Source organism: Dryobates pubescens, chromosome 14 (assembly GCF_014839835.1).
Source record: "Dryobates pubescens isolate bDryPub1 chromosome 14, bDryPub1.pri, whole genome shotgun sequence".
Lineage (NCBI taxonomy): Eukaryota > Metazoa > Chordata > Aves > Piciformes > Picidae > Dryobates > Dryobates pubescens.
In genome coordinates this window covers 23,131,409-23,157,612 of record NC_071625.1, presented here as the reverse complement: position 1 = coordinate 23,157,612, position 26,204 = coordinate 23,131,409, and the positions used below count along the sequence as shown (strand labels likewise).

The 26,204-nt window shown below is 40.9% G+C and overlaps 1 protein-coding gene across 1 annotated transcript in view; it reads left to right on the top strand.

The window, feature by feature from the left end:
• The window catches only part of NSMCE2 (NSE2 (MMS21) homolog, SMC5-SMC6 complex SUMO ligase), a 126,576-nt gene that overhangs the window by 25,143 nt on the left and 75,229 nt on the right, over positions 1 to 26,204 (top strand). Inside the window, exon 2 of the mRNA XM_009910646.2 lies at positions 2,062 to 2,168. Within this exon, the coding sequence (XP_009908948.1) occupies positions 2,062 to 2,168 (107 nt within the window). The remainder of the gene's footprint in view (positions 1 to 2,061; positions 2,169 to 26,204) is intronic.

Below are 26,204 nucleotides of genomic sequence, written 5' to 3'. Positions count from 1 at the left end.
TAAAAGAACACAACAGGGAAACAGCAGTGAACATCACTGAGACTTAAAACTGGTTGGTGGATGGGTGGAACAGTCAGTGCATGAAGAATGTAGGGCATAGTTACACATAATGTCCCTCTTGCCTGAGTTCTGTTCCGCCTCTTTGAGCTTTATTTTAAGGCATCTCTCACGTTGCAACATTTATTATTCTTTACCTAAAGACTTATTTTTAACCTTTTTGAAAGTTAGTATAGCTCTCTTGGTGTTTAACAATACACTTCTCTGCCCCCTTCAGAAAAAAAAAGAATTAGATTTAGGCCACTGTAGTTTCTTTCTGTCATGGAAATGATTCATTCTGGCCATGGGAGGAGAATGACAGTTACTTGCTACACAAACCTTTCCTGTGATTCACGGAGTGCCATTTGTGTCAGCCTTGAAGGAGGCATTTCGTATTCTTCCTAGCAGGAAGGAAAATGAGCATGATCATAGTTGCCAGATAGGATATGGAAATTGGGTGGGAGGGAAGGGAAAGGGGAAAGGGAAATGCTGATTATTCAGAAGAAAGTTGCAGGAATGCCAAGATTCAGTTTGCAAAATCCATTCACCTACTTAATGAGAAATGGATATATACCAAGTGTCTGTGTAATTAAGGGAAACATCACGACTGTAATTGCCATGTACACAAAATGCTATGGCTTATTATGCAACTTTTTTGTGTGTGTATAAATATATCTTAGTGCTCTCCCTTCTGTCTCCTGGATGCATCACTGTTTCATACAGTGTGAATCTCATATCTTGGAGTGATGTTTCAGCAACAGTTTCAGGTTTTGCTCTCAAGCTAAGATGGCCGTACACAATGCTTTATGTTGTCTTTCTGCACAGACTTTTTTTTATGCTCTATCATGCTAATACAGTTAGTGACTTAGGAAATGCAGTAGCTTGCCAGAACAGAAGACATTTTCCTTTCTTCACAAAAAACAAACAAATGAAACCCAAGCCAAACAAGAACAACAACAACAACGAAACCACCACCAAAAAACCCACCACAAAAAAAACCCAAACAACAACAACAAAAGTTTAAAAGCTATACCACAATTTTCTTCCTAAAAATAACATAAATGGCTACTGAAACTTCTTGTAAAGAATAATATTCCATTAAATGACAACTCTTAATAGTGCATGGCAGACTTTGGGGCTCTGTCATGTTTTCTTTATACCTGGGAACTGCAGGGTAGGAAGAAACAGGAGCAGAAGTGGAGAGTAGCGTTTCCTAATTTCTTTGTTTCCTAAATGGGTTAAGGGCATGTGGTTGGCTATCCTTCTGCAGTGTCCGGTGTGGTACATGATCTTGAGTCAGCAGATACAGCTGTGGCTGTTTAGCCCCATAGCATCTACAGGGAGCCCTTATCCAGTTACGTAGATGCACAGCAGTGTTAGAATGGGAAAGCAGAGATGTAGTTAGAGATGAAAGGAGTGAAATTAGGAGGAATACAGAAGAGAATAAAAGTGGGTGTGAATTACTAAGCACATGTACTGTATTCATTGATTTTCACTGGCAGTTAAAATTTTACTGCTTGATTCACCAGTGCTATTCAGTCTTCCATTATGTCCTGTGTTAGAAAATGTTGGCTCTGTTTGGTTTTTGCAGTAGCTGTTTATTGGGGATAAAGGGTCTAATTATAGCTGTGAACTATACTGTACTGAGAGGGCATTTAAGTGCCTTCTGACTATTTCTGAGGCAATGTGATGAGTCATGAAATATAACTTTTGCAGAAAATATCCTGATTGCCTAATGACTAGGTGTTGGGATATGAAATTACACACACTCTCTCTTATTCACATCAAACCAGGAAAGTGCCTTTTGGAGTAAGCTGTTTGTTCAGGTTACCTTAGAAATGTCAAAGTTTACAGCTGAAAAATAGGAATCAAATGTATGTTTGAGGAGCTTGAAAACACCTGCTCTGCCTCATAGATGCTGTAGAAATTCACAGCATTAATACTTGTCTTCATATCTGTAAAGAAAAAATGCTGTCTGAAAATAATAAAACTGATCATCCATGTACAAACTATTTTGTTTTGCAGATGATGTAGAGGATGTTAATACTATGGAAAATGTCATGCTAGAATATGCTGCAATGGATAGAGAACTTAATCATTACATGAGAGCAATTGAAGAAACAGTAAACCAGGTAAACTGCCACTTCTATTAAAGTTATGAAAATAGATCCTTATGTAAATATTATCTTTTAATAGATAGAAATGATACATTAAAACAACACAGAGTTGGAAAGATAGCTCTTTGATGGGTGTGAAATACTAAAGTTGCCAGTAAAACTACTGATTTTTCTTCTTGGTCTCCCATGCAGTGTGATACAGTTTCTAATTCCTCCCCACCAAACTCTTGCTCTGGTTGGAATATAGGATGAATGGGAATGACTGGGAGCTGTAGTTAAGACACTGTAGTTTCAGGTAATGCCTGCTTCACGTGTGGTGGAAGATGGAAGCTGCGTAATGAAGGAGGCAGCTGATGTCAGGAATAAACAAGTGGCTGTGGAAGCGGGGACCTGAAGCCAGGTTTCCCCTGCCATCCTGCCGTGTGAATTTGCTGGTGCTTAATACAGAGCGAGCTTCTTAATTGTTTGCTTCATTCACTAGGGTCTCGTTTGCTACCTGCCCACTCCTATGTCGCGTTTCAGGACGTTCAGGGGGGTTTTGGCTCACCCTTGAGCCTGACTGCAGTTGCACAACAGGTGCCGGGGCTGTTGGTGTGCCACGCAAACAGCGCGGGTTGCGTAAGCTCCGTGTCATTAGCAAACGGGGCTCGACGGCGGACGCCGTGGGTTAGGCAGATGAAGACCAGCTTTCGGAGGACTTCACCCTCCTTGCCTTTGGCGGACGGAAGGCTACGCCGTGTAAACCCTTCCTGTGTCCCCGTCGGGCCCCGAGGGTCGGAGTCCAGGGTGGGGGGCACGGCCAGGGCTGGGGTTGGGCTGGCCGCCAGGGGGCGCCGCGGTTGCGTTCCCCGCGGGCTGAGCTGCTCTCCGCGGCCCACGCCCGCACAGCGCTCCGGCTCCCCTGCTGCCCTGCTGCCCTGCTGCCCTGCTCATCGCCCGGGTAGCGCCCGGCTTCCCTGCCCTGCTCATCGCCCGGGAACTGCCCCAACTCCTCTGCCCTTCTGCCCTGCTCATCGCCCGGGTAGCGCCCCGGCTTCCTTGCTCCCTCCCTGGGCAGTGCCCCTGCTCTCCGGCCCCCGCCCATCAGCATCGCCTCTCTGCGAGCCGGTCCCGCTCGGCATTGTATGGTGTTTCCTCACCGTTATGGGCCGTCAGCCTCTTGGTTTTCTGTCACTGGCTCTCGGACTCTGCTAATCCGCTCAGCTCCGTAACCCTGTTAGGTCAATGCCAGGGTGCCGCTGCTGCTGCGGTCTCTCAGGCTGCCCCTGATCGTTCTCTTAAAACAGCTCATTAGTTTTCTGGCAGTCTGGCAAACAAGGTATTAAAAAAGGCACCAGGCAAATCCTGACATGGAAAGAGTCAATTTCAGTGCAGTCTATACTTGGATCACTTCATATTTGGGCCACATCATTCTTGGAGAACTCAACTTTTAAAGCAACCTATTTTAGTGTCTGCAAATAGACTTTTAGGTGTCAGTCTTGTATGCCTTTCTCTTGAAAAGGCAAAACCACATCCCTGATTTCCCTTCAAGATGTGAAATCTGTGTTTCAAAGCATGAAGGCAGTAGAGCTTTTCTATTAAGATGTCTTGCTATTATCTTGGTATTGTTCTTTGCTATACAAATACGAAAACATGAGAGCAAAGTAATGCATTACCAATAGTTCTATTCTGAGAAATGCCTACATGATTTTTATTTTGTAGAAAGGTTTTCCTTTAATACATTTTTAAATCATCCTGAGTCAGATGATTAACTGAAAAATCTTCATTCAAATAATTAAATATTACATGTTAAAAGGAGTTGAAAACTATGTTTACATTAGCAAATGAAGCATTAACTGCAGTGATCAACTCAGATGTCACCATAATTGCACACATCCCAATTCATATTTGTTAGAAACTGAATGGATCAGAACGTTTTTCTTCTATTTGGAATATCTGTGAGTTTTAAAGCTTCCTTCATCATTAGAGATTAATGAGATATATCCAGACTTGAGAGAAACACAGTAGGTTTATAGTTTGATTGTAAGCTATTAGCAAATTGTGTTATAATAGGAATTCCAAGTAATTTTTCAATGATGTGTCTTCTTTCATTATTCTTGTGCAACATCAGAACACCTTAGAATATTAGGACTAAAGAGTAAGCCAGTGCCTTCACCAAGAAGCATTCAAGAAACACTCAAATCCTGTTTACTTGAGATGCATTCACTCATGGTTTTTCAAGCCAAGCACAGATTCAGCTGCTTAAATTAAGTGAAAATATTGTATGGGTTTAGGTAGGGCAGTGATATATTCATGATTTTTAAGACCGGATTCAGCTGCATCTGTTGTGTGCAAAAAACTCTAGAGTCCTGGAATGATTGGGTTCATTTCCCCCCCCCCCCCCATTTTCCCCTTAAAATAGCTTGTTTATGTTGTATCAGAAATTTCTTGCTTTGTTTTTGCTAAAACAGGCTCTTTCCCTGCTCATTCATTCATTAGATTTTAAAAATGCAGCTCCAAGACATTTAACACATTTAAAAGTCCACGTGGATTATAATGTCAGTAATTTCTCCTGTCTATTTCCTACCTCACTCTCGGGAATTTTTTATACTTTCCACAGCCAGCACTCTGAACCTCTGAACAAATGTTTCTGAGCAAAAGAAAGACATGTATATAGGCTTCTGCAATAGAATAGAGATACAATCTGTTCTCTACAAAATAGCACTTAGTGCTTTGTCTTGGTGGGTAGCTGCATGCCATGCTTCCAGAACTGCACAGCCTATCTCCAGTTACCTGTCAGAGACAGTTTAAAATCTGCTTCTGGGAAACAGATTATGTTGCTGAATTTAGGACTGCACCTGGAGGTAGCCGTAGAAAGCCTTGTGGCTTTTAATAGCTTCCACTGGCTTGCTCCTTGGTTCCACCTGAATTGCTTACCTGAGGGCTTTCTCTGGGGAGTTGCAGCAGGTCCTTCATTTTCACAAGCAGACTGTTTTTCATGTAGGGTGTTAACAGTATTTGTCACAAGCTGCAAAACACATTTTATCTGATTATTTTGTGGGTTTGAAAGTTTTTTTGTTGGTTTGTTGTTGTTGTTGTTTGTTGTTTTGGGGTTTTTTTGTGTGTCTGTAATTTCTTCAAACAGCAGTGAATCTAAAAGTATGGTATATTCTGCTTCACCTTCTAAGCACCTGCTTGTAGTGAAATGTCCAACTGGAAGTTAGCAAGATACGGAGTTTAAAATGCTTCATTTATTATGTGTAGCTTTAAATGGCATTGAAGAAAAAAAAGGAAGATATTTTATAACAAAACTATATGAGGTAAATACTAGGAACTAGCATGAAATAGATTCACATGTTTCTAAAAGCCAGGGGTTTTGTTGGTTTAGGCTGCAGTAGGTGGAATGCAGAAGGTGAAAAATACCAGCATCCTTTTCTGGTGAATCAGCAGCCTGTTGAGCAAGAAATGAGCAATTGAATCACACTGTTTCCAACAATAGGCTGTGGGAAATCCTTTGTCTGTGGAAACTCCCTGTGCCACTGGATTTTCTTGTACCTAAGGACTGGGCTCCCATTGCTGCTTCTTTTTTCATTTTTAATGGGTGTTAAAAGAAATACATTAGGCAATACTTGGGTTCTTCCCATGCAACGTCCAGACAGCACTCTTTAGTGTAACAACAAAGGACTGATGGAGCTGTGAGTATCACTGGCAGACTTCATTATAGTCTTGAAGTGGACCAAAGTGACTGGGACTCAGGCTGACTTAGCCAGTTTAAGTGTCCCTTACTCTGGGAGAGCTCTGAAGTGGCTATAATGCCAGCATCTTGTGCCTGCTCTCTCACTCCCACTCTGCTCTCTAGATTAGCAGGGGTGTTGGTGGTGGACTTTCATCACTGTTTCAATATTTCATGCATTTTACTTGTTTGGGACTGTAAAAGCTTGAGTAAATTTTATGAAGTCCTCAGAACTAATCACAATGTATTTTAGATAGATCTAGAGACAAAGAAGACAAAACTAACTTTCCAATACTGCATTATTTCTGCCTCTTTTTCCTTCTCTTGCAAGAAAAGGGAACTTGGGCTCCTTTACTTGTTTTGCAGGTGAGAGCAAGTGTTGAGTGTGCTAGCAGCATCTCTGGCAAAGATTGCTTAGTATTTGCTGTTGTCAGTTACTGCTTTGCAAACATCAGTTTATCTTATTTGAATTATATCTGCCTTTTGCTAAGCCTAAGCACTGTGAGGGAGCGTAAAATCTGAGTGAGGTGGAAGAAAAACATAAGCTATGCGTTCAAGGAAAATGTTAACAGCCATGCTACAGAAGGACTGAGAGTGGGAAGAGGCAGACAGAAAGGTAAAGGACATGATCTGGGGAAGTCATGAGGTCATATAGAGAGATGGGGAATAGTCTGGTTGAAAGAGTGCTAGGGAGGAGGTGGTATTGAGCTGGAAGAAAAAGATGGAAATATTAGAAGTTGCGTTGGTGTTTGAGGTTTATCCATATTTCTGCTACAACCTTCCTGTGTTCTAGATGATTCATTTCTATCACCATGTGAGTGGCTGCTGACAGCTCTGGGTTTTGATTGTCCTACGTGGAAACTGACTTGAGTAATTATAACTGTAAATTAGATAAAAGGTATTTATAGTTTGGGCACAGGAAGTGAAATTAAGCATGTTCTTTTGAGTGTTGTTTTCTTTCTGTAAAACTACATACAACTGATGCAGGCGTGTGCCTTGTGTAGGGCTTGAAATCTGGACGTGTAGGTCATTCATGTATGTGTGACTTCACACCTTGTCAAATGTTCAGTCTTCTTTTGGCAAAGATGAGTGCACCGCGTTCCTTATACAAGAGTGGTTTTGTCTGCAGAATGTGCAGCAGCTACACTTACATTTGTTTTGTATTCCTGATAGTAGGTCCCTTTAGACTAGTAAGTTCTTTGGGCAGAGGAGAGCAGGGAATGTTTTGGTCACTTTGTCAGTAATTTAGAGCAGATTATCTAGTGTTGGGTTCTGTTATTGTCATGGCCAAATGTGTAGGTTTTAATCCTGCAGAGGAATAATTGCCTTCCGTTGTGTAGGTCGTATCCATTCCATGTGTGCAGCTTGTGAGTGATTTAAGGAGCATCTGCAGGAAGGAACTGTATTTAAAAATACTGTACAGGAAAGTCCATGGGCTGTGTTTGACTTGCAAACTGTTCAGAAGAATTCCAGTTTCTTTACTTAAAACTTGTGATATAATGTTCTAGTGACATGGATACTATTCCTTGGTCTCAGGAAAATGAAAGAGGCTTAAAGAGAACATCTTTGTTACCCAGGCTCTGCCAGTGTAACTCTATTTGGCTGTGGGTCCGGTTGAGAAGGTTCTGCTGATATATCCAAGTAAACTCTCTGGACAAAGCAAACTAAACCAACAAAAGCACTTTCTGTAGTGGTAGCTGCACCTGCAGTGAGGGTTTCGAAGGAATAGTAAGGTCAGCCAGGGGATGTGATTTCACCTAGTTCCTGTCCTCCTTGGTGGTGCAGCTATGACAGCATAACTAATGTGATGACCAAGTCCTGTCTGTGTGGCTACGCTGATGGTGTCACCAATGACCTCTGCTGTCTGTTACAGACAGGACTGTGGTTCAAATTCAGATTGCCACTTAGTTTTCTATAGGACTAAGTAACAGGAAGACTACAAATCCCATGGGATTCATATGTTTTAGGTGATTGAGGACTCTGGCAGTGGCTGACACTGTGATGCACATCATAGTGAAACATTTTTGACATACCCATTGTCAGTGATACAATTTTTGACATGAAACTTGCTGGTTTCATGGAACAAACAGCTATGTCTGTTGCTGACACTAAGATTCTTAATGAGCACTTTGCTCCTCTTCTTGCTGCACTCTTTTAGAACAAAGTCCACTGATGATACCTGTATCTGCAATTGTGACCTTCCAGCTGAGTTCGGAACACTTTCTCTCATACATGGAGTGCATCAGAGCTTCTGGATTCTGAAGTCTAGTATGCTAGGTGTGAAAATTTTGAGACCTTTTTTAAAAAGCCCTTTGCTACACAGCAATTGCTCAGAAAGATGTCTGTGAAATCTGCTACCATGCCAATGGGTTTAGTGAAATGGGTATATCTTTTCTTCAGCTGGTAGGAAAAATAAAATAGCTCTTGTAGTCTTTCACTGCATTTGTATTTTTTTTGTCTCTATAGTTGTAGAAGCTACTGAATCTGGCTTGAAGTTCACTTACAGTGTACTGAAGTGTGATGAAAGACATTCTACCTGTACAGTGTCTTATCTCCCATTAAATAGTAAATAGAGTTCTGGAAAACTTGCTTAATCTTCAGAGTTTTGTTTACAGTGGATATCTCCTGAACCATTATTTTGATACCTTGAACAGGTATTGCTACCTAACAGGTATTGCTCTTTACTGCTTGCTAGCTGCTCATGAAGTCACTTCAGGCTGTTAATTCATCTTACAGAATAAGCAAGATATGGACATTGGATCAATTTAGGGCCATAAAAATTGTCAGAGGGCTGAAACACCTCTCCCATGAAAAAAAGGCTGAAAGACTTGGGTTTGCTGTTCAGCCTGGAGAAGAGAAAGTTCTGGAGACATCTTATTGCAGCCTTTCAGTACTTAAAAGGGTGCTATAGAAGAGATTGGGACAAGCTTTATAGCTGGGTCTGTTACGATAGGACAAGGGCTTCTGGTTTTAAACTAAAAGAGGGGAGATTTAGACTAGATATCAGGAAGAAATGTTTTACACCGAGGGTGGTGAAACACTGGCAAGGTTGCCCAAAGGAGTGGTAGATGCCGTGGAAATTTCCATGCAAATGGAAGCATTCAAGGTCAGGTTGGATGGGTCTTTGAGCAGCCTGATCAAGTTGAAGATATCCCTGACTCACTGCAAGGGGGTTGGACTAGATGACCTTTAAAGGTCTCTTTTAACTGAAAGCATTCTTTGGCTATATGATTCTGTGAAATTATTGTGACTTGGGCAGGGTACTAGAGGAAAATAATTTGTAACTCTATGTCTTTGCATATATCTAGTGCTATAGGGCTTCCTAAAACTTTTACAGGCAAACATAATTCTGGCATTTACTGGCTATGGAGATCTTTAGTATTTTCAAGTTTTGTCAGTGAGTTTCCTTTCATATAATTCATAATCAATAGGGTAATGTTTGCTCTGTCCTACTTCCATCTTCAAACAGCAGTTCAAACAGTATTACACTGTTGGAGGCATGTATTCCATTTCCTGCAGAAACTGGGACAAGGATGGATTTCAACATATTTCTAATATTTGCTTTATAATATTTGCTTTACTTTTTTGTGTCTGCCTCTGTATGTGTTGGGTCAAGCATTTGATGGAAGCCGCTATTTGTGTAGTTGTACAACAATACATTAAGAGTTCACATTCGATGGGCTGCAATAAAAAGACTTTTTAAAGTGAACGCTAAATGAAGAAGTAGGAGTAGCATTTTATGTTGATTTTAGAGCACATCCTCAGCAGTGTGTCTGAGTGTCTCAGAGCAAGCATAAAAGCATGTCCTTGTTTTTGGGAACTAAACCCTGGAAACCCCTGCACATGAACACAGGTTTATTTAACTGCACTGTGGTTACTTGTATTTGTCAAGCTAAACATTTTCCTCAATATTTGCAGTGTTACAATGTAGTTGCTGAAATGGCTCTTGGCTTTTATGAGTGGAGCAGCAGGGGCTTTAGCTGGTTAGCAGATTGTGGATTTTGATGAAAAGAAATGTTCTGGACCCAAGACCATCCCATGGAACTGGCAGTTCCATAGACGGGGTGGCAGCAGGGATTCTATTTAGAATGAATATGCTAAAAAGCCCTCAGAACTCCCTGATAGTTCGAAAACTGTTATGTTGGGCAGCAGCATTGGCCAGTAGGTAGCAAACTGGCAGGGGATTAAGGCAAACTGGATATTATTTTCAGGTCCACTAGCAGCCTGTGATGTTGACCTTGACAAATTGTTTCACTCCATGCCCTGGGCTATGGTCCCATGTTCATTAAAGCTGCTTTTGTTTAGCACCAAATCACCTGGTAGCACATTCTCATCAAATAAGCCAGATCACATGATATCATGTTTGTGCTGGGTACACGCCGGCTGCAGAAGGACAGACGCTACCTGATGGAGCATAACTGTGCAAAATTAGAATTGGCAGAGTGGGTTGCATTTAATCAGTGTGTCATGGAGCTGTGGTGTTTTTGATCTTGTACTAGACATACTGAAACTAAATTTACTATCTAGTTCAACCACAATCTCAGTCATGTGGACAGCATCCCATGTCTCTGCCTGTAAAGAGATTGTTTAAATTTTGCTTTTCCTTGCCTGGAGATTTCAAAGCAATGTGAATTCTTTTCTCTCTTTCTTTTTTTTTTTTTTTTTATGGTTTTTATTTTAATATTAAGGATTGCACTTGGCAGTCTGAACTGTTTCTGGAATTCCAGAAGGTCACAACAGAGGGCGACCAGAGGTCTCTGTGTTTTGGATCCCTGCTTTTCTAGGCATTGTCTGCATCTCGGAGTCAACATGAGTTAAGTCTGTCTGGCTTAGTTTAGCCTAGAGGAAGAAGATAGAATTATGAAACATGATGAAAATGGTAGGAGTTGAGACAGATAGCCAGTGCAAATTAAAAGGCCACCTTCGTTTCAAATCATGGATTATTTTTTATTGTTGATGATGAAACTTGTTAATGGGAGCAATGAAGTTGTAGTTTCACTTGATCAGTAGTGAAAATTGTCTTTCACATTAGCCATCTCATCTGGAAAGCTCCTGCTGGCAGTCCAAGGATTTAAAAGCTGGGGCCAGGGAGTGGGAGTGCCAAAGGCTGGATGATTCTCAGCAGCAGGGGTTTTGACTTGAAATTAATTTTTCCTGTTAATTGAACACACCCAAGTGGATCAGTGTCTTTGGGGAGGCAGTTCCAAAATGCCTTCTATAAAAGGTCTCTCTCCAAACATTCAGTGTTGTTTTAATTACTGTAATTGTTTCCAGAAATTATGTGTATGTTGAGTATTTGAATATTTCTCCCCTCAAAGTTTTCATGTTAAGACACTCATTTAAAAACACTTACTTTTTCTCCTAGTCTGATTTTAAACTGATCTTATCAGTAAAAATATGCAGTTCGTGGCTTTGATTTAAAGGAAGCAGCAGGACTTTGTGTTTGTGACTTGCTGCAGTATGTAACTATACCTATTTTAATGCCTTCTAAAAAAAACAACCCAACCATCTGCTGAGTAGAACATACACAATCTATTATCTTTCCAGCTTGAGGTGGAGGTTTCAAAAAAGACTTAAATCCTGCCAGAAATCAATACAGGTGTCACAGTATCTCTCACATGTGGCCCCATTGTTGATAACCTACTATGAGTTACAAACACTGTGCTTGATAATAACAGTTGGCAAGTTTGACTAATTTCTGGGTTCTTGACTTATTTAACTGAACTAAGTGCATAGCCTGAGTAAGATGATTTAACCAGCTGAAGTATTTTGTTCATCCTTGGGCTTGTGCGTTAACACTGACAGTGAATGAGAAATATTTAACAAGACTGTGACCATTTGAGGCTGTGCCTTTAAGAAAGGGACAGTACTGGGACACTGGCTGAATGTTTTTGTATCAAAATGAAAAAACACTGAGATATTCTAAACGAATTTCACTGGTAGCTGGGCAGAATGCAACTTTAAGTTTTAGGGCAGTTGGAATTTTTCGGAGTTTTCAGCCTGTTCTGCCGTCCCAGCCTGTTCTGCTTCTCGGCCTGTCTGCTTCTCAGCAAACTAAGTGGAGCTGACCTTGAGATAAGCAAAACTAATGCCTGCATGTGCTTTTGAAGCCTAATAACATCTCTTTTCCTTAATAACTGCCTTTCTTTCTCTCTCTAACCCCTTTTTGGGAAAAAAGGGAGGTAGGGGGGGGAGAGAGGGGGTTACAGGGAGGGAAACCCTCCTTGAGGAGGGAATTTTGTTGTGTTATTTTTCTTTGCTGTATATTTCTGTATATATTTTGTAAATACTGTATAAATTGTGTTATATATAACCTGCATTCCATATATATGCTTGTAAATATAGCTTTGCTTCTCCAACTGAGTTTAGCTGTGGTTTCTTTCTCTGTGGGGGAGGGAGAGCTAGGCCCTCTCTCAACCTACCACAAAGACTTAAGAAAATAAGAGTGTATCAGATACACACACAACTTCCTTGTGAAGTTTAAATGCTGTTAATATGTACCCACACAGACTACAGCTGATAAATTCCACAAAACCAGAAAAATACAAAGCTCCATAATGTTGCTACTCTTAGGCCTTCTGCCTCTTTTCAAGTGTTGGTGTCTTACTGCATTGCCACTGCTTCTGTGTGAGCACTTTGGTCTTTATTCAATTCGATACTCATCCTGCATTCAAAGCTGTTATGATGCTATTTTCTGCCCAGCAGTCTGTTGTGTGGGGAGAGTATAGTAAGGGCTTGGATGCAATGAAGAATTTACAAGGGTTGCTGGGAAGATGGCAGCTCTTGTAGAAAAATACATGAAGTGTGCTTTTGTGGTGTGTGATAATTGTTGTAATGATGAAGTGTGGGCTGTAGATGAAATGTTTCTTCATGGGTATTTTTATGCTCAGTTGGAGCTGATCAAGGTATACAAGTAATGCTGGGCTGCACTAGTGGCACTTTGGTCCAGTTCAGTAAAACTATCTGTTGAAACAGGGTGTTTCTGGACTTCAGCTATTAACAAGCCTGCTGCCCTTACTCCTTGCAAACACCCACTGCTGTCTGTGAAATTCCACTAACTACTGGAGGCACAGCCCTCATCGCCACCTCTTCTCTGCAGAGGCATGCTAATTACATTCGTTTTGGTGGGCAGCTCCTCTTCCTCTCCCCTTGCTTCCCTTCTTACAGCCTGGTTAGGCTTTAGACTTGCTCTCTTGTCTTCTTTTGACCAAAAGCAGAATTGGCTGTTGTTGGGAGAAGACTCACAGAAGCATTATCTTCTTTTCATCCACAGCAGTGCATTGTATCTCTTGGCAGACAAAATCTGACAGAGCCATGAAGATCCTGTTGAACAGAGTCTTAAGAGAACCTAGACCATCAGTTGGATTTGCACACAGCTGCCCCATCAGTTAGAATGACATATGTCTCTGCTAACTCTCTATGATCTAATTAGACCCGAGTATAGGTAGTCGATCCTCATTAATCTAGCAGTTAGGTTTGCATATGCCTGGCTTATAAGCATATATCAGACAAATCCCTTCAAGCTGGTTTACATGCACAACATAGATAACTATAGTTGTAAAGTGTATTACAACTCAAAGGGAACATGCACAGCCATTTCAAAACCCTGCAAAACTCAAACCCAAATGCCTTATATTAACCTCTCTTTACACTAGTTTATTTTTTACTTGTCTGTTAAGTTTTTAATAAGACAGTGTTTTATGGTAAGGAGAAAATCCAGCTAAAACAAAAAGCACCTGTGGAGAATCCTACATGTAGCTTTACTTCCAAGGAGGAACTGTCAGTTAATTCAGATAAAAGGTGATTGTAATTGCAGTGTGTACAGTCATGGATGGAACAGAAGTCCTTGTTCACGATGTGTCATGTAGAAACAAAGAGCCATTGAAGGAAATTTTCCAGCAGCAGGTTTTAAACCAACAAAAGGAAGTAACTTTACACAGTGAATAATTACATTGTGGAGGTAATTGCCACAGAATGTTACGGAGACCAGAAGCATTAATGGATTAAAAAAACCTACTAGATAAAGTAATGGAAGAAAAACTTATTGACATCTATTAGATGCAAAGATTCAAACACAGTCAATATCTTGGAAAATCCCCAAGTTGCAAGTTGCTAGAAATAAGAAAAGTATATTGTAGGAAACAGGCACTCTTCTATTTGGCACTCTTGTTATACTCTTACTCCAGCGTTTTTGCTTTGACCGCTGTCAAAGACAAGAGAATATGCTGGATGGAGCTTCGATCCAATACAGTCGTGCTCTTTATGCATCAGAAAGCACACAGAAAACAGAGTCCACCAGCACTACTGCATCCTGAAATTTGTGTTGACTGGCTACGTAGCTTTAGAAGAACAGCATTTTTACTCTGTTTCAAAACTATTTTGAAGCATAGTTCTATCTAAAAGCTGCCTTTTTCCCTCCATAATTGTAATAGTTGGAAAGTTCTATCTAAAAGCTGCCTTTTTTTCCTCCATAATTGTAATAGTTGGGAAGTCTTCAGAGTATTTAATAATTTATCTCTGTGTTCTCACTCATATATTCAGTGATTTTAAAAAAATAAGTAAATGAACAGCTCCTGCTCTGGGCATTGTTACATAATTGGAAAATTCTTAATCCCAAAGCTCATTTCAAATCTGTGTCATATGAAACCACACAAACCATTTAATAATTAGGTACTAGCAGATAAAATCCATTTTGAAGTTAGCAGAGCTACACCCACTTGGAGCAAAGAAAGGAAGAATCTTCAGCTTGATCCTTGTCTAGCAGCCAGTTTTCTCTCTTAATGCCCAATAAAAACTTAATAACATGTCTAAATAACAAATCTTGCTTGTAATATTGACAGGAGGAGCCAAACTGCAGCTCTGGGTGACTGTCTGCTGGGACCTTTCTTTAAAAATGGATGAAATTCCATCTTAAGTTACCTGCTCAATCTGAACTGCACAAAATGGGATCATTGGTTTTTTTTCCTGGATGGTTGGGTTCCGTACATTGCAGGGGTTTTGGCTTATTTTAGTAGATAAGAAGTTAAAAGTTTTAAGATTGGTCCTTGAGACTCCTGGATTAGTGAACATAAAAATGCCTTTTATATATCCATCAACAGTGTTACCAACTAGAAAGGTAGTCCAGTCCAACTGGGATTATATATATGGTCAACTAAATTGTGGCTGTGGGCTACTTCCTACAAGAGATACTGAGTAAGAGAGAACAAAGCATGTCTTCTAAAAAAAGAAAGCACTAAGTTGGTAGCACTGTCAGGAAAAAAATGTTATTTTACATGCCCTTTGTTTACTTGAGGAAAGCTTTGCTACACCATTTTTGTAACTCTTCAAGTATTTTTTGCCTGTCCTAGCCTCCCATTTATCAGACTAAAAATATGCAGCTGCTCCACCTTCTATCAGTCATGAGCCCATGGTCCCTCCCTGGACTCCAGTTTCTCCATGTACCTCTTGAACTGGAATGTGTGATACTGTGTAGAGTATTGCAGCTATCACCTAGTCAGTGCTTCATATAATAGGAGGAGAGTAACCTCTTTGTCCTGCTGGCCACACTGCTCCTAAGGTACCCTGTATCCAATCTGTCTTTTTAGCAGTGAGACTATTTCCTCACATTTTGCATTGGCTTCTATCCTAACCATCCTGTCCTTTTCAGAACAGTTGCTACAAAGCCAATCAGTTCTTACTGTGCACTCATGGATGGGGTTACTGGGCCCTAGAAAAGCTGCAGTTCTTATTGAACCGGACATTTCCAGGCCTGAATTTCCTCATGGTCCTTCTTGATTAAAGCTTTATTGCTTGAAGTGTCAAACACACTAGATTAATATTGTCTAGAAGATGCTGAGAGTGTATTGTGTTTCATCATCCATGTCATTGGTGAGCATTTTCAGCCTTATTGTTCAACAGGCTCCCACTGCTTGGGACTGGCTACCAGTTAGATATCAAACTAATGTATATTGTGAGTGTTATGCTCTAAGCTCAGCCATCCTGGTAATTCTCAGTCTACCTACCAGACCATTTGATATCCACCACTCTCCCCACATCAGCATTTCAGGTCAGTCCATCACACAAGGCAATCAGTTTGATCAAGCATGAACTGCCCTTTGTAAGTCTGTGTTGATCATTGTTGATGACCTTTTTGTTCTCTGCATGTTTGGAGGTGGATTCCACAAGGATGTGGTATGTAATCTTTCCAGGAGCTGAGGTAAGGCTAGCAGCCTGTAGTTGACTTGAGCTCTTTTTCTTATGCATTTTTCAGACAAGAATATTGTGAGCTTTTTTCCAGTTTTCAGGGGCCTGCCCCAATGATTATGTTTTTTTCTTTGGAGATGACAGGCAGGACTCTTGAAGTCTTATCAGCCAACTCTTTCAGCACTTTCGGATTAATCTTGTTTGTACTCATAGATCTGAATATATCCTGTGAAAATTGAGGCAAAAATATATTACTGTCTGCACAGCCATTAGGTTGTCTCCCCCCTTCAGTATCATCCCCACTTTTCCTCTGAACTTACACAATTCCCTCTTGCTGCTTTTTACATCCCTTGTTTTAATTCTAAATATACTTTGTTCCTAAGTGCCAAAGTAGTGCTTTTATACTCCTTTGTTGTTGCCTGTTCTTGTTTGCTGTATGCTGTCTTGGTGAATTGCAGTTCATTAAGAAGCTCTGTGCTTAGTCAAGTGGGTCTTCTACTGAATATTCTAATCTTCTTGACCATCAGCATTATTTGTTCCTGAGCTCTCATTACATTTTTTGTAAAAAACTACCAGCTGTCTTCGTCACCTCTTTTGACAGCTTCACAGGAGGTTATGCTGAGCCACCTCCTGACTAAAACCAGAGTCCACTTGCATAAAATTTTGAGTCCTAATTCTTCTGATCTCCTCAGTCTTCTGGATCCTGAATATAATCAGCTTGTGGTTGCTGTTCCCAAGCTATCTGTGACCACATTTGCCACTTCTCTTCCTTACTTGTGCGCAGAGGTCATGCAGAGTATTTCCTTTGTTTGGTCTCTCTAGCATTTGCATTAAAAAGTTACTACCAGTGAAGTCTAGAAATATCCTGGATTGCTTGCACAATGCCATAGTGTCCATGGGATTGAAATTCCTAATGAGTACCAAGGCTGGTAACTGAGCTGCTTTTGGTAGTTGTTTGTAGATAGCCATGTCCGTTTCATCCTCTACAGCAGGTAGTGTTTAACAGGCCCTGCTGCTGTGTGGCCAGTGTTGCTTTTGCCTTTGCTTTTGACCATGAGATTCCTGTCAGATACATCTCTGGTTTCACACTGGACTTCTGCATAGACAAGGAGGTGGTTTGTAAGAAAGTGCAAGTGCCCTTCTTCCTTTCTTGTTTTCCTTGAACATTCTTCATGACACTGTACATGAATGCTTCCTATTTAATCTTTGTAATCCTGATTACATCAGAACTCTCTGCATAGACTTCCATTTCTCCTTGTTTTTTGGACAAGCTCTGTGCATTAGTATCCAGACACCTGAAGTGAGCTTTGCATGCCCTCCCTCCAAGTGGAAATGTGTAGCTTTCCCTTGAGGCCTTTTCTTACATCTATTTTCGCCTCCCTTCCCTTACATCTGGACCAAGTATCTATTCTTTAGTGAATCTAGTTCAAAGCCAGAATGTAGAGACTCATAAGAGATGTTTTTCTCTTTGTCAAGTAGCTTCCATATATTTGTAGCAGTTCATCTTAATTGTAGAGGTTATCATAAACAAAGAAACCAAAACCATAGTATCAGTCAGGGTTGGAAGGGACCACAAGGATCATCTAGTTCCAACCCCCCTGCCATGGGCAGGGACACCCCACACTAGACCTGGCTGTCCAGAGCCTCGTCCAGCCTGGTCTTAAACACCTCCAGGGATGGCGCCCCAACCACCTCCCTGGACAACCCATTCCAGGGCTTCACCACTCTCATGGGGAAGAACTTCCTCCTCACATCTAGCCTGAATTTCCCTTGCTGATGACAGTAGCTGCACAACCAAGCATCGGTCTGCTGGTTACATCTCCTAGCCAGGCCTCTCCATTGACTAGAAAGATTGAAGAGTGCACCACTGAGTTTTCTGCCTTGTCATGTTTGCTCTGAGCTCTCTGTTCCATTTGAGCTGCTCAAGGTTTTTCTAGGCTGTATCACCTGTCCCATAGTGGTTAAGAGCAACAGGTAGTCTATGTTTAAAAGTCTAGGTGAATGTTGACAATTTCTCTGCATCAGTGATCTAGGTTCTGAGCAAGAAACAGACTCAGCTGGATAATAGGGATGGATTCTTCTGTTTCACACAGGGGAGCACACTGCTGGCTCATATTCAGTCAGCTGTCAATTAACACTGCAACTTCCTATAACGCTTGGCAGCTTTCCAGCCACTCTTCCCCAAGCCTTCTTTGGCCCTTCTAATTTTCTTCCTGTGTAACCTCATGACATCCTTATAGTCCTCCTGAGTTGCCTGCCTTTTCTTACAAAGGTCATCCTGAGTTCCAGCCAAAGCTCTTTATTCAGGCAGGTTAGTCTTTTAACCCACTGGCTTGTCTTTCAGCACGTGGGTACAGCTGCTCCTGTGCCTTCAGGATTTCCTTCTTGAAGAATGTCCAGCCTTCCTGGACTCCTATGCCCTTCAGAACTGCCTCCCAAAGGACTTTCAGAACTGGTCTCCTAGACAAGCCCAAGTCTGCTCCTAGGAAGCCCAAAGTGGAAGTTCTGCTGACCCCTCTCTTTACTTCTTTGAGAATTGAAAACTCTACTGTTTTGTTAATCACTGTGCTCAAGATGGTCTTCCAACTGTTTGTAAACAATAGATCTAACAGCACGTCTCACGAGCTGTGTCAGGAAGTTCTCTTACACACACTCCACTTGTAGGAATGTCCTAGTCAGTTTCCACTCTGCTATGTTGTATTTCCAGCAGTCCTACCCAATGGGTTACACGTGTGTATCTTAGCAAAGTGTCTTGAAAGATCCTCCTGGTCTCCTGTGCAGCATTCCTGATGCAGTGAAGGTCACTGTACTCTCTTGTCAGCTCCTCAGTGAGCAATAGCAGTTACTTGATCAGAACACACCTCCCTGGCTCTCTGGCCCAGGGAAGAACACTGGGTGCCTGAGCAGTCCAGGCCCTGCATGACAGAAAGTACTCACAGCACTTCCATGGAGGCTGAGGTTGCCAAAGTACCAGAAAGGCTGCGCTGGTGATCTGTGCTGCATTTTCACCAGCTTCTGTTGGTGGCATCTGTGAGATTTCTTTGCACTCCCAGCAATCCAGCTGCTATATTAACTGCTTTGCTTCTGGTTTTGTGTGCTGATGACAGGGTTTCTTGTTGCTGGTGTTCCCAAAATTACGCTGTCTCATTACTAGATGAGTAGGAGGCTGATGCATGTTAACTCTGCCCCCAGTGAGACTCCTGCCTGGCTGAGAGCTTCTCGTGACGCTGGTTAGTTAGTTCCCTGCCCTGTTTACTTGCCTTGTGATCAAATCACATCACATCGTATCATGCATTGTTTCCTCTTGCACTGCTGTTCAAAACAAAGCAGGGGCTGGACACTGGATGTAAGTTAGCTGTGCTGCTTTAGAACTAGGAACAGCAGGCAACTTTGGGACAGGGAAATGAGGGTGATTTGTACAGGATTTGGTTTTATGTGCTTTCCACAACAACCACTCAGTAAAGTAAATATATGTTGCTGGTTTTTGGGGGTAAAGTATTTTTAGTGAATCCTTGGTGCCTGCTTTATTGAATGACTAATGTGTTTTGGTACATCTGAATTGCTTCTGTACTGAGTCATTTTGTTTTGTAGTGATGTATTTAAATGTTTAAATCTCCACAGAAATGAAATATTGTAAAAGACTAACTTTTTGTTCTGAGGGTTGGTTTGTGCCTGTATTGTATCACCACAAGCCTCTGCTATGGGGAAGAACTCCTTTAAGCTGAAGACTAACAGAATGCTGTGTCGCAAAAACATTTCTGGAAACCATAAATGAGCCACTGTGTTTTTACACAGCCAGAATTTTGGTCTTTTTGAATCAGATCTTCCCCTGCTTCCTGCATAATGTTGTTGCATTTAACATTTCACAATCCTGTTGTTGGACTCTTCATTTTTCCGAAGCCACTCTTCAACCAACATTTCTAAAATTTTCCCCTGTCTCAGACTGCAGTAACTTCACATTTTGAAACTAAGACTTTGTGGGGAAGGTTTTGGCAGTGGCAGAACTCAAACAGTTATATATCAATGTTTTATGCAGTCTTGCTTTCATTTTTGGTAGAATTTTATTGTATTCCATTTTGTTAAACTTTTGTGCAGGACATGTAAGCTGAAATGAAATAAGAAGATCTGCAAGTTTTATACCAGGATAGCATTTATTGCATGTGTAGACCGGTTGAACAGCCTTCCTTCAATTACTTTGTCCTCTGTACCACTTCTTGAACTATTTCTTCTCTAGTCTGATACTGTTCTTCTATCAGCTCACAATGCACTTACAGTCCTTGAACAAATGCCTATTATACCAGGCTGTCTTTATTTTGAAATACCTTACAAGCTTTCAATTGTACTTCATTATCCTGGATTTGTAATCTTTGTTTCTCCTGATGTGTGCTTTATATTGTGTCTTTGCCTGTGCTTCAGCTCCGTCATTTACTTTGCAAGTTCTTTAGGGCAGAGAGCTGTTCTTCACGTTTTGTACTTTCTGAAGCCTATAATACCATATTTTTAGAATCCAAAGAACAATCATCAGTCATTGTGAAAGACCAATATCCCTTTACTCTGTTATCTATGAATACTCTTTGAGGCTGTCCATTGTCTTTTCCAAGCAAGGATTCCAAACTAAGAACCACAGAAGCTGCTTTTCTGCTTGCACAGAAACCACCCCCCAAAAAACCCCAAACAACCCCAACAACCCAAACAAAGCACCTAGCTGTCACTATTGAGCAAGAGATTGTACTGAATATGAGAAGAATGGGGGATGTTTGTAGTGGTAATTCTGAAATAAATGTGACTTTCTGCTCTGAGAATACTTGTATGTAAAGTACAAAGAATAGGATTTTCAGAAGTGCCTACATGATTTAAGAACCTTGCAGAAACAAAGAGAGACTGAATCCACAGCTGAATGATTTGGCAATAACCTGAGATGTGAGAGAGTCATGTTCAAGTACTTACTCCAATTATCTTTTAATTAGTTATACAAAGTGGAACAACTTCAAACAGGTGAGATCAAGATGCCTTGCCTCTGAATACTCAATAGCCTATGGGCTAGGACAGCTAATATGGGATGAGCAGAGTTTTGAAAGCGGGTCACTCACCTTACTGATGACTGTTTTAACCACTTAGATATTAAATCTGATAGTGTGTGGGTTTCTCTCATCATTCTATATGAGGAAGGATTTGCCTGGCTTAAGCAACTGAATCAAGGAAAGGGTTTGTGGTTGAGGCACCCATTGCCATTGGAGAAACAGGACTCCTTGTGTCTTGGACAGTGTTTGCTTAGATAGCTGGTTTTTGTGGTGCCTATTTTCTGGACACTGGCTTTCTTCATCCATTTTATAAGGAGTCTGACTGCCTCATGTAGGGAGAGGATTGCATTAGGTACATTGGGTAGCGGGATCTCTAAAGTTTATGTGCTACAATTTGCATCTTTGCTGCAACTCATTTTCTTTCTTTCTTTTTTCCTATTTCTTTCTTTCCATTTACTTGTATGCCACAAAGCAGGAATTTACATAGAATACATAGAATACATAGAATAAACCAGGTTGGAAGAGACCTTCAAGATCATCGTGTCCAACCCATCAACCAATAATGGTGCCAACAGACCAAATGGAAGGCTGCAGGAATTTCAGCAGGGCTGATGTATGAAATAGCAGACATGAAGACATTACATATTTTAAAAATATATTTACTGGTGAAGGAGGAAACCATGCTAATATACTAATGGCACTATCTTGAGAGACTCATAATTATCTCTACAGGATTTCATGAGTCTGCATTCATTTGATTTGTCCTAATTCAGAGCCTTGTCATCCTCATCTGCAATCTCTTGCCCTGATGGAGCATGGAAATCGACACAAGCTTTCCTAATATGCAAATAGAGATCTGCAGTTCCACTTCAAAGAGGCAACTTCTGAAGTGGGAGTTTTAATTATTCCATTTTGAGTTAGTGACTCTGCGAAAGTTTTTTTTCTTCTGCCAGTGAGTTGGGTGTTCTTTTTTTTCCCTTCAGTTTTGTTACCCAACTTTGCAGCAGGCATGTTTCATTCTCTCTGTCATGCAAACAATGAAACGGTTGGCCAGTTAATGATCTATCTATTTAGTGATTGCAATCTGTAACTTCCTCAGGGAGTTGTTTGTCCTGTTTGTGGGTTCTTTTGCATGTAGTACTTTATATAACAAGATGAGATTCCTCATTGCTCCTTAGAGGAGTCAGTCATGAACTTGAGAACCAAGGGCAGATCTCATCTGCCCTATATTTTATAGAGATGAGCTGTGTCTGGTGTCAAAACGTAAGTTCCTTGGACAGGAGAATGTGGTGGTGAGGTTGGTGGAGAACAGAAAATCATGAATCTAGAAATATTGTGTGACTGTATGTTGCATGGCAGAAAACAGAGGGGAGCAATCGTGGTGGGGATTGATAGTAGTTAATCTATAGGAACTGGCCAAAATAGCAAGAGAGCGGCTGAGAAGCAGATGAAATTTCATCTGATTGTGAAAACTACAGAGTGGTGTCAAGTAAAATATAAGTATTTTGCTGTGACATGTACTCAGAGAGAAGATCCCTATTGAAGTGTGAGAGCTTGAGGAGGATAGATTTAGACTGGATATTAGGAAGAAATTCTGTATAGTGAGGGTGGTGAGAGAGAGGGGTTGTGCAGGGAGGTTGTGGATGCCTCCACCCTGAAAGTATTCAAGGCCAGCTTGGATGAGGCCTTGAGCAGCCTGGTCCAGTGGAAGATGTCCCTGTCCATGGCAGAAGGTCGAAGCTAGATATCTTTAAGTTCCCTTCCAACTTAAACCATGCTATGAATCTATGAATCTCTGAGATTCAACCATAAGATTTAGTTACTTATGGTGAGCTATAATGTTCCACTTTGGTTAGTGTGTTTTCGCTTTATAATGAGGTAACTTAGGGAGGTCAACTGAGAAAGTGCATGGCAGTAGCACTCTCAGGACAAAATATTGCTAGGTGCCAGCTGGTGTACTTGGTTGAAGATGTACTACAGTAGCCTGTGAATAGGTCACCATAACCTATCCTTCCAGTGAGACTGCTGCCCCGTGCCTGGAGAGGAGGCTCACTCCATCTGCTCCCTAAATCCTTTGCCAGTGACTCAGAGGCTGGTGTTTAGTGGGAATGTAATATATAAAGGGAAGAATTAAAGCATCCCATAATTAGGGCTAGTAATAAGAAAGGGATCAGTTTTACGTGTGATATACATTGAATGAGTCAAAGAAATGGAGGGAAGTAAGTTTGATAGAGTTACAAGGAGGGAGCAGTATTGAAGAGTTGTGATGAGTGGTGATGAGAGGAGTTTCAAAAGAAGCTAAAAAAGGGAAAGTAAAGTAATATGACAAAGAGGAAGGATGAGTTCAAAACCAGTGCTAAATATGAGAGACTGTAAATTCATAGAATGGCTTAGGTTGGAGGAACCTCAGAGATTGTCTACTCCAAGCCCCCTGCCATGGGCAGGGATGCCTCTCAACTAGACTTGGTTGCCCAAGGCCTCATCCAATCTGGTCTTAAACACCTCCAGGGAGGGGGCAACCACAACCACTCCAGCCAACCTATTCCAGAGTCTCACCACCCTCGTACTGAAGAGCTTCTTCCTAAGATGTAGTGTAAACCTGCTGTCCCTCAGCTTAAACCCTCCTAGTCCTGTCACTTGACATGCTTATGAAAAGTCTCCAGCTTTCCTGTGGGCTCCCTTCGGATACTGGAAGGCAGCTATAAGGTCCCTCTGGAGTCTTCTCTTCTCCAGAGGTTGCCTCAGCCTCTTGAACCAGCATCTTGATTTTCTGATAGTTTGCAGGAAAGGTGAGCTAGACTCCAAAGATTTTGGAAATTCAGTGGAATGATGCATAGGGAGGTAACATGAACAAGATTAATCCAGCATTACAATCCAGAATTACAATTTTCTGATACAAATCTGTTTCTGAGGTTTTGCATTAGTAATGGTGATGGGACTATAAAGCAAAGGGGAGGCAAAGAATTGCAGTTGAAAATATCCTCCTCGATCAAATGCTATACTACCTGCAGGGAGCCTGTGAAAACCAAGGAACTGGGATATCCTGGGACACCTGTATAACAAAATGGCTATGCTAGCATACCAGAGTGTCCTGTGGAAGAGAAAAGAATCGCATAAATTGTTGGCCAAGACAAGGAAAGAGGTGCAAGCTGTCAGTCAGAACTGGTAAATCAAGAAGGATAAGAATGGAAGTAAGACCTGAGATTTACTGGCTAATAACTTTTACTGAGGATTGTCCCAATAGGAAGCTGGATAAGAAAACATCACTAATAATGACTGAAGAATGTGATATGTGGAAGGGCTCAAGAGAGAAATGTCTCTAAGGCATTCCCAGTAAAGCTCAAAATAAAAGGCAGTTCTGCCAGAGGCCACAGACTGGGGACTGTCACACAAGTGAGGTGTTTCCTACCTACTGCAGTATAAAATGGGTACTCCAGTTTATAAGGGAACTGGGGGGATATATTGCTGTGGCACTGTTTTGATCCTGGGGATTTTTATGTGTGTGTGTACTAAGTGCAGCTCTGAACCATCACTGAATTCACTGTTCTGTGTTAAAGGTGGAGCTGACCCTGACAGAAGTATTGCCATCTTGATCCATGTATTAATATAGATATATTAGTTTGGTGAGTCTAGGCTGCAAGTGTCAGCCTAGATATATGTTTTTCAACTAATGTCAGTTCAAATAAAGTATGAGTCTGTACTTAAGAAATCTTATTTCTGTTTCCCAAAAGTGTAAAGGTTACATTTAGTCTTAATGAAAAATGACAATATGACTCACAGAGCTGTTTTGGAGAATATGAAGAAGAAATGCTGTAAGCACTGAAGAACTTTTTGAGGACAAGAGTTTCATCAGATGAATTAAAAAAAAAAAAAGAAGTAAAACTTGAAAAAGGCTGCTTGACTTTCACTGGAGGTATATCCAAGGAATATGGAAAACAGCCTTGTGGAAATTCAGCTGATTTTAACAATACATGCTGTGTGCACATCTCCAAAGGATAAGTCACCCTTTGTTTTTATACAGGCATCAGCTTCATAGCTGGCATAAATCAGCAGTGTTTTGTGGGGGCTGGTGAGGATAACACTGAATTGTACTTGGGTTAGGATCTGGCCCTTTATTTCTACATGGATTTTAGTGATCTCAGTCAACTAAACAGACCCATACGAAAGTAAACAGGTTGTTAATCTGAAATTACCTTAGGGCCTTCTTCAGCTCCCACTAAATCAATGTCTAAATTCCCATCAGTTTGAGTGGGATATGAAAGAATAAAACCCAATTCTAATATCCATGTTAATGTATTTTCTAAATACATGAATTAATCAGCTACTTGATAAACTGGTTCAACAGCCTGATGCATTTGCTGAATCAGCCTTGCTAAAACAGATGCACCATCTGCCTCACAGTTGCTAATGTGTTGTTAATACAAAGCAATGATTTTATAAGAGTTGTTATTTTTGCTGTTATAGGACTTAATCTGTGCTCAGGCAAAACTGCTTAGAACAAGATGCTGTGTATCTCTAGTGCACCAAAATTAGTTTGTATGTAAATGGTTTGTGGCAGAACTTTAAAGTTCTTAGAGAAAATGGGATTAGTGTATTTATGTACTTGCTCCTCCACTGTGTCTTGAACCATTTTTTTAGATGTTTTGGTAACTGACTCCAGAATACTGTAACATTTTTTGCTTTATCATACTTACACTTTATGTATTGAAAATCTACAGAGAAAACAAGATGAAGAGAGACTTCTGTTTGGTTGAAGTCATTGAGAAAATTCAGTCCAACCCTCATGGCAAACCACAGGCAGTTGGGCTTTCAGAAATGCTGAAGGGATTAAGGTGCTAAACATTCACTAACTTTCTTCACTTTGCTACCTTGGGAAAACCTCACCTCTAATACTCACATTTATTGCTCTCTTTATGAGCCAGTTGTACACTACTGGTAGCAAGTAGTTTCATTACTGGTATGTCAATAAGATCCACTTTCCTTGCTGCTTTTTACTCTTTTGCTCTTTGTGGAGCAGCACACAAGGGGTCTTGGAGGGAAACAAAAAGCTGTTCAGTTTTGTCTCTACCATAGTGGGTAACTGCGTAAAATACAAAGAGCATTTTTCTTGCCTGTTAAAATATGTGCAGATTAAAG